This window comes from Lampetra fluviatilis, chromosome 12, assembly GCF_964198595.1.
Source record: "Lampetra fluviatilis chromosome 12, kcLamFluv1.1, whole genome shotgun sequence".
Taxonomy (NCBI): domain Eukaryota; kingdom Metazoa; phylum Chordata; class Hyperoartia; order Petromyzontiformes; family Petromyzontidae; genus Lampetra; species Lampetra fluviatilis.
Window position 1 is genome coordinate 15040214 of NC_136286.1, and position 13601 is coordinate 15053814.

A 13601-nucleotide genomic window follows, 5' to 3' on the forward strand; every position below is an offset into this window, starting at 1 on the left:
TGTTTGCTGGCAGAATGACTCCCCACTCATCCCAGCTCTGTCACATTTCCTTTCTCTTACCATGACCCTGCTCAATCCATCTCTCCCCTCCCCCCTCCCTATCTCCCTCCAGCTGACGGCCTTTCCACATCCATGCAGGCTCTCCAGAAAGGTAACTTCCTCCAACAACCATCGCATGGCTGCTACACCACTAAACTCATTGTTGTGTGTGAAAGAGCATTCCTGTGTGTGTGTTGCGTGTGTGCGCGCATAACATTCCTGTTTGGAGCGGTGGCACAGTGCTTGATGCACAGTGCTACGGACCCGGCGACCCAAGTTCGATTACCGCACGTGGCCAACGTTAGTGGCGATTGTCTGAACCGGTCCTGGGCCTCCCCTAGGTCGACTCGGCCTCAAATGAGTACCTGGTGCGGTGTGTAGTAAACATCGCCACTTGGGGTCACAAAGGCGGCCGGGCGTGGTGCTGGCCACCCACCCCCTCGTGTGCTGTTCCAGCCTTGAAAGGTGCTCGCTAACAGCACTTGCCCCAACGGTCTGTTAAGGCTATATGGGAGATCTTTGTGTTTGTGTGCCGTCAATTAACATTCATCCCCCCCCTGCGCCCCCCTCCTCGGACCATTCCTTCTTGGCTCTGCTGGACTCGTAACGACCGACTGTGGAACCTCTCTGGGTGTTTGTTTACAGGGGGGTAGAGGGGGGTACGGGGAATCCTCCAGGTCGTGTTGGGTCGGCTTGAGATGTCGCAATATCCGTTTGTTCGTGCGCAGCTCGGATTGCTCGCAGGCTACCGTGCTCCACCTATTTATTGTAGGCGTCGTTTCTCAAACTAAACCTTTGCAGGTAATGAGACTTTAATGCGCGTACGCTTCTAATCTTTTAGCGAGGGAGCCTGCGTTTGAACGGCACTGGTTGCATTTGGAGTCTGTTGTGTGACTGTGGTGAAAAGCCAGCAGCTACATTGTTGGAGTTGAATTCATCGCAATTCCAAGTTCAACGTGAGGTCCACTCCGCATACACAGCGCTGCGTGGCTGGATTAAATCCTCCCCGCTGCGTGGGCAAGCAGCGTCGTGACGTTCCGTTCCGGGAGCCGCGCTCCCCGCACAGACTGCACCGCTGGGGTTCTCTCGTCCCATAGAAGAAGCGCCGTGGCACAGCAGGTGGCCTCTCTCGTCCCCGTGGTCACGCGAGAGCCTTTTCACGACGCAGCGCGCGTGTGCGGTCGACGCACCCTTGAGGTGTTGTTGTTACGCTCGCTGGACTTCACCGGCATTTCACACTTGGTGCGCTTCGCCACGACGTTGGTGTGTATTTTCAAAGAGGAGAGTAAAGTTGATCAGCTGCCGTGATCTGATCCCGGCGATTGCGAGCAGCTGCTGTGCAGCGTTCTTCTCTCCCGCTGCTCCTCAACTCAATGTAGAGCATTGTGCCTGGTGCGGTGTGTACACATCGCCATTGGGAAGACAAAGGCGGGCGGGCGGGCGTGGTGCTGGCCACCCACCCGCTCGTGTACCGTGCCAGCCTTCATCGGTGCTGCTCTAACAGCACTTCCCTAATAGTCTGTTAAAGGGGATCTTTGTTCTTGAGAGAGAGTGTGTGTGTCTGCTCCCACCTAGTGTCTGGATTCTGAGTAGGAGTGCCCAATTCTTAAACTCCGCATCCACAAACGCCATTTCTGTTTGTCGTGGGATTTAGCTCAGACACCAGACTGATTAATACACCTGCTCAAATAATCAACAACACGGCCTGTTTTATGTCCTAAATATATGAATAAACTCGTTCTTCCTTAACGTAGGGCTGATGTTGATGTAGAGCAGCAGCTATAGCCAGATGATTGCGTCTTGAGCTGCTGGGTGGTGGTGGTGCATCGCTGGGACGATGCCCTCCCTCCGTGTTTGTGAATCGGGCGTTGAGTGCTCCTGAGATGCCCCACGCTGTGTTCTGGGTGGCCACAGTCGCACAACGGAGAGTTTCTAATGTTACAGTTGTGCATCATCAAGTATCCCCCCATATATACTCTTTGGTATAAAATAAAATGTGATTTATTTTATTTTATACCTACGTGACTTTACCGAAAAAAACAGAGTATGGATTCCTGCAGTCACGAAAGCTTCAAATCAAGATTAATCCCCCCATCTACTCCACTGCCATGGTTTGTGTGGATGTGGTTTAGAATTGTGGCCCATTCACTTCGGAAGATCGAATCCAGGGGATTTCTGCGTCGCATCTTTCACGAGGCGTTTGTGGCTTCGTGTGAACTCCATTCGGCTTTCCGAGCATCCTCAGGGTTGAAGTCGCTTTGTCGAAGGTAGATCTCCACTTGAATGTCTCATCTCGGCAACATCGACCGACCTCTCAACCCCCTGGAGCTGCTGCTGCTGCTGGTGTGATGTTGGTTGGTTGGCTGACGAATCGCTTCAAATTCAGGGATGAAGGCAAATCTGATGAATATCTGACGCCCTCCAGTGTTGTTAATGGTTACGGACATCTCTTGCGTTCTTGTGGAAAAATAACGAGTGTGCAAATCGGCACCGTGCAGCCTCTGTGGACGGCAGCAGTGAGCAGAGGTTTCACTTGCACTGTGCGTGCCCCAGCACGGGCAGGAATTTGCAGGAATAATGAAGAATTTTGAGTGGATTCCAAAGTTTCGATCCAGAAACCGAGACTCCGAGTCTTCAGGGGTAAGGCCAACCACGGCTCACTCCCACCAAGAAGTTTCCAAAGTTCCAGCGTCTGCTCGAAAGGTCATGACCTCAGCTTATTGGAATGCAGTTGGAGTTACACAGATTCATTAATTGAGGCCACAGCGCGGGGCAGTGCGCTCGTACACGCCACTAATTGCGTAATTGCACATTGTAATGGAATGAGACCAAGTCGAGTCGAGACGCGTGGCCTGCTGTTCCGCTTCTCCACGGACACCACTTCGGCTCTCAAGTTTTGCGTTGCCACGGCGGCCGTCCACGATGCTCGATTTTAATCGGTCAATCGTCTCCCCCCAGGCCGCTGGCCAGACTTGGCTGCCGCCGACCTCTCTGCTCGTTGCCACCGTTGAGGAAATCGCTCGTAGGGAAGGGAGAAAAAAACTGAGTTTTCTGTGATGAGGAGATGGGCGGCGCCGCCGTGCGCCGCGGGAAGCGAGCGGTCGAGGGGCCAGGGCTTGCTCGCTAAACTCTGAGTCGACGGAAACTTCCACGGGCGTCCGTTGGCAGACGTAAGCAGATTCACAGAGATGCGTCGTCGTTAACTCGGGCGGTGCGGGCCTTCTGATCCAACCTCAATCGTTATTTTTATAATACATGTTTTCACTCCTGTACACGTGTTTATTAGGTGTATTTAGAAACAGAAGTTTTGTTAATCGGTAAACTTGTGTTCGTTTATATTTTGAATGAGTTCTCCTACATTGTTGTTGTTATTAGTCATACGGGGTGGCTGATTGTAGAGTGTGCTTATGGAATTCCCCTGCTTTGGCTTTGCTGGAGAGAGAATGCGATGGCCTTGGTCGGTGATCACCACTGAACAGTGCCATGTCTCTTCGTACTGCGTGAGACCAAAATATTCATTCATGTTTTTGGGTGAGAAGTGAGAGCAGCTCTTTTCCGTGCAGCTGAGAAAATGTTTCCTGCAATGTAAAAACAAACCCAAGATTTGACTGATAACAACGATCCATCCGGTCCATGTGGTCTGGCGCCATGCTGCACGGCTCTCCCTCGTTACCTCCCGATCTCAATTCCCCACTTGAGTTCACCTTGCCCCCACCTCCCGGATGCCTCCTCACCCCCCTCCTACTCCTCCTCCTCCTCCCTCATTCTCCATCCCTCACCGTCTACCCCACGCCCCCCCCCCCCCTCGCAGACACCATCCTGGACGAGCGCACCGAGCGGCTTCCGTCGGAGGAGGCAGAGGAGCAGAGCAAGAGCAGAAGCGGAGCGGCAACGGAAGTGCAGCCGCCCTCGCCCAGCCGCAAGGAGAAGCCCTCCTCGAAGCAGAAGCGCTACGTGGTGCGTGCGGCGCCGAGCCCGTCGCTCTCGACGGCCTCGCTTTTGGTTTTGTTTGTGGCCGGGGGTGAGGGCGCGAGAGAGCGGGGCGAATCTCAGCCGCACGAGTGACCTCGGTCACAAGAGAATGACCGAACTTCGGTGTGCGGGGCCGTACGGTACAACGCAACTGGAACGGCGATTGCAAGCCAACGTTGCGCGCCACAACTCTCTGACCCCGATTGCAGCTGGTGACCTCTGCCTGATTTACTATTTTGAGTTTTTCTGTTTTTTTTTTCTGTCCATCTACCTGTGGGACCACATTGTCTATTCATCCAAAAGGAGTCCAATTGAATCCCACCGGCACCTTGAGCCTAGTCGTGGTGGCTGGAGTGAGAGGGTCGTTTATTCCGCGCGTCTGCGCACGTTGGCAGGTGTACGACATGGAGCTGCGGGAGGAGGTTCTGCTTCCGCACAACAAGAAGGAGAGTCGGCAGATCGCGCAAGAGATGTCCGACCTCGTCATATACTGCCAGGCCGTCAAGTTTCCAGGTGTTATGCACAGCAACAGCGCCAGGTCACCTCCGCTTCGTCGTGAAGGGTCAGCCCGAGGATCGCCTGTCGCCGTATCGTTTTCTCGTTTGCGGAAGACGGGGGCACGGACTCTCGTCATAAGGGGTTTGCTCTCGGATTTTTGTGGGTGAGGGCGGGGCGACGGTGACGTAATTCCCACTTTTTATGGAATTGTATTCGGGTGTTAGTAAATGTACATTTTACAATTTTTCAGTCTGTAATAAACCTTGGATAGGAAGTTAGTTTGCTGAGCTTGCTACCAGTTTTGGGAATTCCCAGCTGAGCTTTTCAAATTCTCCACATTTAAAACCCCCGTTGTTCCGGGCGTGAGCCAAGCATGTCAAACTGTACCATTACGTGACCCCCGTTAGGCCACCCCCTTTCCTTATTTCCCGCATTCTAATTAATCCGAACCTTAATTAAAATGTGCTTAACCTGAGGCATCTCCACCATGCCCCAAACGGCGGCAGCCGCTGTCGAGGCGTCGCCACGGGGAGCCCCACCGCTCACGGCCCCCCCCCCCCCCCGCCGTCGTTGTCCCCTGGCGTGGCCACAGGCTTCTCCAGGCCCGGCCCCCCGGGCCCCGCGCGCCTCAAAGCGAAGGCAACGCGCAAGTCGCTGTTTGGTGCGGCCGCGCAGAGGATGAGCACCGGGGAGCAGGACGTGGCGCACGCGCGCGCCAAGGGTGAGTCTGAACACGCGCACGCACACACATGCATGCACACACATGCGCATACACGCACCACGTGCACACGCATGTAAAAATAATTGTATTGATGTGAGTGATAAGTAACTGGGGAGAGAAAGACTAAAGAGACCAGGTAGAGAACCAGAGAGATAGGAGGCCGCCGCGTCAGACAGGTGCTGGGGTTTTCAGCCGGGACTTAAAAGTCTCCATCTCGTGTGAGTTCCCGACCGTCATGGGAACTCTGGAGCCTGGGCAGCGTACAGACAGCAGCCCCGTGGCCACCCCGGCGCCGTGCTCATGCCGAGTAGTAGGGGGCACGGTCACGCGCTACAACGTGTGAACGCGCGCACAGTCGCCATCATTAGACGGCGCAAAGTTGTCACAGGATTTCATGCCGGTTCCTCGTGGCATTACGTCCGCGTACGTACGGCCACGGTTATTGCTGGCACGGTGGGGCAGGCGCTTCGCGTCCTGTTCGCGGGCTGAGCGCCTCCGCCGTCTTGCGTTTGTCGCGTGACAGGCGGCGATGGGACCGGCGGTGACGCGGAGGACCCCGGGGTGGCGCCTCCTCTCTCCGCCAAATCTCTCAGCGCCCTCATCCGCACGCCCAAGTGCTATCACATGTCCTCCATGAACGAGAACGCCGCCAAGCGCCTGTGCCGTCGCTACGGCGCCAAGGTGTGTGCCTCCCCCGCCGAGTGCGGAGCGCGTAGCTGCGCAAGACTCTCTTGCTGAAGTGAGTCACGTGACGCGTAGCCCAAGCAGTGCGGAGGGAGCCCCGGTCCTCTCTACTCAAGCCCTTCTGTGTTTGTCTCCCCCTTGTTGAACATTCTCGACCAAGTTTCTGCCAATCCAAAGCCCATTTTCCCAACGGGCCTTTAACCGACCTTCACTTCCCAGGATTTTAGTACTTTGAACCGTTTTACCAAATCGACGCCCCCCACTCCGAGCCCACCAATCCATAGCCGTTCGCGGGTCGCCAATCACGCGAGGGGAAGCTTGAATGAGTGAGCCGCTACAGCCCCACGGCTACGCAATCGACGCGACGTAAACAACGAGGCTGTCCGTGTGTGCTTCGTGCGGCTGAAAGTACGAACAATGAATAAGTACACTTACATTGCCCGACTTAACAATCGCTCACAAGCCTCTCTACCTGTCCGTGGTAACGGCCCGCGGCGAGCTGCTCGTCATCATTCCCTCTCCCTGCTCATGTTCACTCTCACCGAGCGCGCGCGCGCGCTGCACGGAGCGTTACCGCTTTGATACGAACTCACGCCGCTGCGACTCGGTCGCTCCCTCCCTCCCAGGTGCCGCAGCACACCATGTGCCAGCTGCTGCGCACGTATCCTGCCGCCACGAGAATAGAATCCTCGAACCCGCACCCCATGCTCTACTGGCTCCACGGCATCCAGATGGTGGCGCTCAACTACCAGACCGAGGGTGCGTGTCCTGCCCGGGTGGGCAGCCAGGGGCAGGCACTTGTGATGTAGCCTGGGGCAATGGCTCTTGAACACTACACAGAATACAATAAATTAGCAGGCAATAGCCTGCCTTCACACATCTGTACTTCCACATGGAAAAAGATGAACAGATTTTATTATTTACATCCCTTACACGGCATTCTGGGAGTGCGTAATTCAGCCTCATCAGAAAAATTGGGCTTTCTTCCACTATTGAAGGCAAACCGCAGGTGTTTAAAGACAAAGACCCTCTCTGTTAGATGTGGGTACTAGTTCAACAGAAAACTATATAATTATTTTGTTCTACAAATAATATTTATATGGCCATTTGTATGTATGTATGCATGCATGCGTGTGTGTATGTGTCTGCATCTTGGAAACCTCCATATAATGATGCATTACACACGTGTGTATAAATACTGCTCAGTTTAACACATAGGCTTTCGCGACCAACTAGTAAGGGTTGTCACGTAAACAGAACGTGCCAATTCGTTTCTAGTACAGCACACCGGTTGTGTGTTGGAGAGCGAATCCACAACATTTACAAATATCACTCGCTTGTTGTTTCAAACAACAGCATGAATGGCAACCATTTAGATAAACAGATCGTTATTATCTGAAGGTGTGTGAATATAAGGCACAGAGGAGCCTTGAATCCAAACACTCGGCACAGCCTACGCTAATGTATCTACCATGCAGAGCAGCCAGAGTGCAATGTGTATACAGGATACGTCGTAGAAATATTAACCAACCACCGCATGTTTTACGTCCCGTTATTTAATCGTTATATTTATTGTTCCTAACCAGCTTATGTTGCCAAGGCCAATGGTAATTGTCTCGACTAAAGTGCACACAGCAATGCTTCTCCCAGGCCCCACATTCATATTGGTGATGTCACACGATGCGAGTGCCTGCGTCACGAGCCACGTCCTTTACCCATCGTGTTGCCTGTTTGACGTTGTTGTATTCGCGTGTGCGTGTGTGTGCGCGTGCCTGTGTGTGCGCGTGTGCGTCTACGTGCGTGCGTGCATGCGTGTGTGTGCGTGAAGACTTACCCATGGCGCTGAACGCGGCCATGTTTGAGCAGAACGGCAGCTGTGGGTTTGTGCTGAAGCCGCCGGTGCTCAGGGACAGGACCTGCCCCCTCCAGAAGACCTTCCGCCCCATGGACCGCGAGATCGAGGGGGTGCAGCCGACCACGTACCACATCACGGTAGGCGACCCCCCCTCTCTCCCACTCTGCGCTGCTCGTTGGCGGGGACGACGATGCGCGCTCCTAGGTCGATCTTCTTCGTGCGGCCGATGTTGGTATAGAGCAGCAGCATTGATTTTACTTTGCGGTGGTTGAGCCAGAGTATCGGAGTGGTACATCGCTGGGATGGTGCCTCTTTCGTATTTGTGAATCGCGCATTAAATCGTTAGATGTCGGGCGTTGAGTCGGTCGAAGAGTGATGAGCAGACGAGTGACCGCCGGCTAGCGAGTGACCGGAGCGAATCGGCGAATGTCGCTTTGCGCCATCGAGCGCAGCCTCCGCGCGTCCGTAAACGTCTCCGATCGGCGTGCGCGCGTGCGGACGCGCAGGTGATCTCAGGGCAGTACGTGTGCCCGGGTAACACGGCGGGCAGCCCTCACGTGGAGCTCGAGTTGGCGGGCATGCCGCTGGACACGTGCCACGCGGGCCACCTGCGCACCAAGACCGTGGGCCGCAACGCGCTCAACCCGCTGTGGGGCGAGACCTTCACGCTGCCCGTGCACCTGGAGGCGATGGCCTTCCTCCGCCTGTCCGTCGTGGACAGCGGCGGCGGCGGCGTCACCGCGCAGCGGATGGTGCCGCTGGCCTCGCTGCGCACAGGTAGAGCGCTCGGCGCACCGGTGGCACCGGCGGCACGCGCGGCGTCGGGGACATCTTCTTATCCCGCGTGTCCTGCGTGAATTCCCACGCCGCTGCGTGTGTGCGTGTGTGCGCGTGCACGTGTCTTGCAGGCTACCGCCACTTGCGGTTGCGTAACGTCCATAACGAGGCGCTGCCCATCTCCAGCCTCTTCCTGTGCGTTCGCCGAGAGGAGCCCCCCCTCGGGGGGGAGAACACCCCCGCCTCCAGGGTGACGGCACGCGCCAGCGCAACGCGCGCCACACCGGCACAGCACACCGGCTCAGCACACTGGCACAGTACAGCAGTACAACACAAGGGCACAATGCACCAACGCAACGCACCAACACAACGCACCAACACAACGCACCAAGGCAATTTGACCACTGCACACAAGCTAAATATTTCAGTTGTGTAGCTTGTCCGTGTAGCTTGTCCATCATATGTTTGTAGTCAGGTGACGCACTCGGTAGATTGGCCGCTGGTGGGCTAGCACCACCACTGCTCCACTCTAGCCGCACCGCACCGCACTGCGTACGGATGAGTGAGCGCTGCGGCTCGCCCGCTTGTGCAGGTGTTTGGAACGGAGGAGGAGTGGCGCCGCGATCGGCACCGTCTCACGGTGTGGGGCGCCCCGGGGCCGTGGCCCTTCTCCGTGCTCTCGGTTCCCGAGGACACCACTGCTCTGCAGCTCATCGCCTTGGTAGGAGCACCAGCTGCACCAGCTGCACCAGCAGCACCAGCAGCAAGTCCATAATATACACGCTGCCCAGTCGGCTCGATACATTTCCAGATGGACTTTGCTCAATCGAGTGTCTGGTGCTTTGACGGTTGCGTTAACTACACTACATTTTTACATATACGCACATAAATCTTGTTCGGTTTCTATAAATTACATATGACGTTTCAGTAGAATACACGAAGGGCCTGCATTTATTAAAAGACAAACTGATGAGCAGTCCGTTACAGACGTTGCCGACGTGGCCGCTCAACGCGCCTCAAACAAAGACGGTGGTCACCGTGTCGCACGCTTTCAGATGCGGCCGTCTCGAGCGCTTTTCCTTCCGCTATTAGGAAGCCACTGGAACTATGAACTTTTTAATCTAGAAATTAGTTTTGTGTTTAGTTTGTTGTCCTTCCCCCACACCTCCAATTAGCACGGTTGGTTACGTACGGTGCGAAAGAAGTTCTACACACATACAAATATGTTCTTTTCGTCTCAACTCGAATTGACTATTCTTGCTGCTCACGGCCAACATACACACTCCGATTCCCAGGCCTTGCAGCAGTCGGAGGCCTCGGACGCGCGTCCCCCGTCCCCCGAGAGCACGCGGGGCGCCTGCGCCTGGGCGCTGGTGGAGGAGTCGCTTCCCGTGTGGCGGGAGAGGGGCGAGGGAGCGGCGTCAAAGGGGGGCGGCGACGGGGACGCGCGGCCGTGCGACGGGGCGGGCCCGCAGGCTGACGAGCGCGGATCGCCGGGGGAGGGCGCCGCCCGGCCGGCGAAGGCCGAGGGGCGGCGCAAGCGACGTGCGCTCAACTCCGAGGAGCTGGTGCTGCCGCTCGTGCGAGCGTGGGCCACGCGCGAGGGTCGCACGGCGCGGCTCGTCATGGAGGTGGGCTCTGGAGGGACGGTGCGCGCGCCGTGAGGTGCACGCAGGGTTTCCAGCATTCCCGTTGCGTCGACAAACGAAAAATGGGCGCGCGATGTTGGGGAGGAACGTAAAAGAGTTATGATGATCACGACAATAATAATGATCATTCGGGGCTTGTAAGCCGCCACCGCGCGGTAGTCGCTCGCCCTCGTAGAGAGAGATGGACTCGGAGGCGTGAAGCGGAAGCAAAGCTGAGCGGGAAGGCAGCCACGTGGTGAGCAGGCACCAACAATTGCCCAAGCTCTGCGGTCCTCTGTATATTGAGGCATTATCAGCCAATTAATGAGTGTTTACACACGAGGGATGAAACCAGAGGAGCCAGAGGAAACGCACACGTGCGAGGGGGAAACACTCTATCGCCTACAGACGGAACAGGCGGAGCCCCAGAGTATGGCACCTCGCCACATTCGTGCGATCGACCAACCCCCACCTGCGATGCTGGATTACAGGCATGCGTAGCCACCACTGCCGGGCTAATGCCACCTTTAGACCACCATGTAGAAGAAGTGTTTGCATGGTAATGTGGCCCATCTCAACTCTCTGAGTTTGTGATTTAAACCAGAAAATGGTCACAAATGTATTTATATTGAGCCAGCGTTGTACAGGCGCTGTGTACGTGCCTTGCTGTGTTGTCAAATCCACAAGGGAAGTGGGCAAAGCTCAAATTCAGAGTATCCAAATGTATTTTCATATTTGGCTTGAAGTTTTTGCTTCACAAAGATCCTACTTCATGTCCTTATCTCCACCGCCCAACTCGCGTTATATCACCACTTCTACCAAACCTGTGCGTGAAGAGCGTATGCCGTAGGATGTGTTCTATAACCGTGAAGCCACGGTTCAACACAAGGGACCTGGAACAACACTTTCCTTGAGCTCTGGGTGTATTTGTTTTACGGCTGAGATGGAGACCATAGCGTTACAAAGCTGCCTCTTGTGGGCTCCCGTGTGCTCTACCTCGGCTACTTTGTGTGTTTGGGCACGTCCCAGTCATATCAGCTTGGTGTCTTAGCTGTTTGGATGGCTCCCAGCAAAGGTGGCCTGTGTGCTGGGTTGAGTGTGTGCATGGGTGTGCCTCGTTAAAGCTGCATTGAGTGTGTGTATGTTGAGTGAATGAGTGTGAGTGAGTGTGCATTGAGTGAGTGAGTGTGAGTGTGGGTTGAGTGTGTGTGTGTGAGTGAATGAGAGTGTTTGGGTTGAGTGAATGTGTGAGTGGGTTGAGTGAGTGAGTGTGGAGTGAGTGAGTGGTGTGGGTTGAGTGTGATTGAGTGTGAGTGAGTGTGTGAGTGTGAGTGAGTGTGGGGTGAGTGAGTGAGTGAGTGTGCGAGTGAGTGTGTGTGCGTGGGCTGCGTTGTGCTCTCTGCAGAAGCGCGACGAACCGGGTGGTGAGCGCGAGTGGAACAGCAGCACCTTCCTGGTGCGTGTGCACGACATCCTGCCCGAGCAGCCGCACACCATCATCCGCGCCGACTGTGCCAGCACCGCACAGGACATCATCACCCAGGTGGACACATGCTGCTTTTTCTCGTCCGTTGTCGTGAGCCGATGTTTGTTTGTTTGGCCTGGGCGGCGGCGGCGGCGGTTGTCCAGCGTTGCGTAGCCAGCAGGATTGGCGGATCACCGCACGAACGTTGTGAAACTCCCTTCCCGTGGGCGTCGAGGTGCCGTACCCCGGCTCGCCAGGAGAAAGCGGTACAGCAAGTGGTCTAATTGTCACATGTTTCCATCTGGACGGGCATAGAGCGTTTCCCGTTAGCATGCGTGAGCCTTCTGTATTTGCCTTCTTTCTAAAAATCAAAGGTTGTATAATTAAATGGCCATTATAATATTCTCCTGCTGTTTGCCTCTCTCTGAACTCTGGGTCTTCCTATGGCAACGCTGCCTACGTGATGTGAGCCAAGCTTGTCACTCATGGAAGTGCTGACTAAATAATTAACAAGGGCTATTTTTAAACATTGCAATGCGTTTCCAAAGAGAGATGCGTATCGAGCCGTCTGATCGGACGTGTTGTCACGTGTCGAATTGCTTGTGCTCCTGTACATATTTACAACACGTGCACTCCTGCCTACGTACCTGAGCATACCCAACTGTTTCCTGCCAGCAAGTCGTCACTACCCAACATAGTCTTAGCGCGCGCCAAGTCTGGTGCAAGCACCGTATCGGCATCACAACACTCATTCGTGACGTTGGCCACACATCCCAATGTAGGACCACAGAGCTTGGGAAATGTGTTGGTGCCAGTTCTGGCTGCACTTTCCACCTGTCTGTTAAAATTAAAACATGTTTACATTTCGTTAAATGGTGAACGATAGTTGCTTCAGACACGTGCCCTGCTCATCGATGTTGTCCCCCCCCCCGCGCCTCCGTTCTCGCCGCAGACTCTGAGCAAGGCCAAGTACTCGATGACGTCGCTGAGGAAGAGCGACCCGGCCGGCTACGTGCTGGTGGAGGAGCTGAAGGACCCCAAGCGAGTGTCCCCGGGGAGGCCGCTGCACCGCGTGCTGGCCGACGACGAGAACGTCTGCGCCGCCCTCAGTCGCCAGCTGGAGCCCACGCGGCTGCTGCTCAAACTGCGCGAGCAGGTGCAGGTAACGAGAGCGGGTGGGGTAACGAGAGCAGGTGCAGGTAACGAGAGCAGGTGCAGGTAACGAGAGCGGGTGGGGGTAACGAGAGCGGGTGGGGGTAACGAGCAGCTGGGGGTAACGACGGCAGGGGTCAGCAAACGTGCCAAGTGATGAGTTTGTTTATCAGCAAAACCGAGAAACTGTGGCCATCCCAACCAGCGGCAGCAAAACTAAGATGCAGTCTCTCAACTCTTTGAGTTGGTGGTCTCAACGATAAGCATGATTGGCAACGTACGGTGAACAGAAGTTCAACACGCGTACATGCCACAAGGGCCACACGTTCAGTTATTTTCAGGTGGTGGTTTGGATAAGGCTTTTGTGCACGTGTAGAGGCATTGATTGGCACTCCCCATCCTGTTAGCGGGTAGCTACCCCTTGTCGTCAACAGGGGGCGGAAGCGCTCTCACGCCACTGTCAGTAACCATGGCCCAAGGGGCCAAGGACAGTTCCCTGGGAAGCGGATCCTGGGACACATTCCCCGGACCCCGGGAGGGGGGACCGGGGGATGATGTCACCTTCCAGAAAGTTCTGGAAGGGAGGCGTGGCTAGGGCGGAACAAGCCACGAACCAGTATATAAGCCGCACCTCTCAAGGGTCCGGCTCGGTCATCTCCAAGCCGAAGACTGAAGACCTGGGCCCCAAACTCCGCCGTCCTTCTCAGGGCCGGAGCTCAGTGAGGCCAGTGGTCAGGCCCCGAAGACCCGGCACGGTCGGGTCAACAAAGCCTCCCCTAGGGCCCCCAGCCGGAGGACGGGAAGTTAACG

The 13601-nt window shown here is 55.6% G+C and overlaps 1 protein-coding gene across 3 annotated transcripts in view; it reads left to right on the forward strand.

The window, feature by feature from the left end:
- PLCE1 (phospholipase C epsilon 1) overlaps positions 1 to 13601 on the forward strand; it is a 66867-nt gene that overhangs the window by 51657 nt on the left and 1609 nt on the right. For 2 of the 3 annotated variants that reach the window (XM_078861746.1, XM_078861747.1), the window contains exons 21-33: positions 113 to 151; positions 3851 to 3996; positions 4407 to 4524; positions 5102 to 5230; positions 5754 to 5911; positions 6541 to 6673; positions 7743 to 7906; positions 8276 to 8546; positions 8678 to 8796; positions 9139 to 9267; positions 9842 to 10177; positions 11580 to 11717; positions 12592 to 12801. In XM_078861746.1, the coding sequence (XP_078717872.1) occupies positions 113 to 151; positions 3851 to 3996; positions 4407 to 4524; positions 5102 to 5230; positions 5754 to 5911; positions 6541 to 6673; positions 7743 to 7906; positions 8276 to 8546; positions 8678 to 8796; positions 9139 to 9267; positions 9842 to 10177; positions 11580 to 11717; positions 12592 to 12801 (2090 nt within the window). The remainder of the gene's footprint in view (positions 1 to 112; positions 152 to 3850; positions 3997 to 4406; positions 4525 to 5101; positions 5231 to 5753; positions 5912 to 6540; positions 6674 to 7742; positions 7907 to 8275; positions 8547 to 8677; positions 8797 to 9138; positions 9268 to 9841; positions 10178 to 11579; positions 11718 to 12591; positions 12802 to 13601) is intronic. The other variant, XM_078861748.1, reaches the window with a different exon arrangement.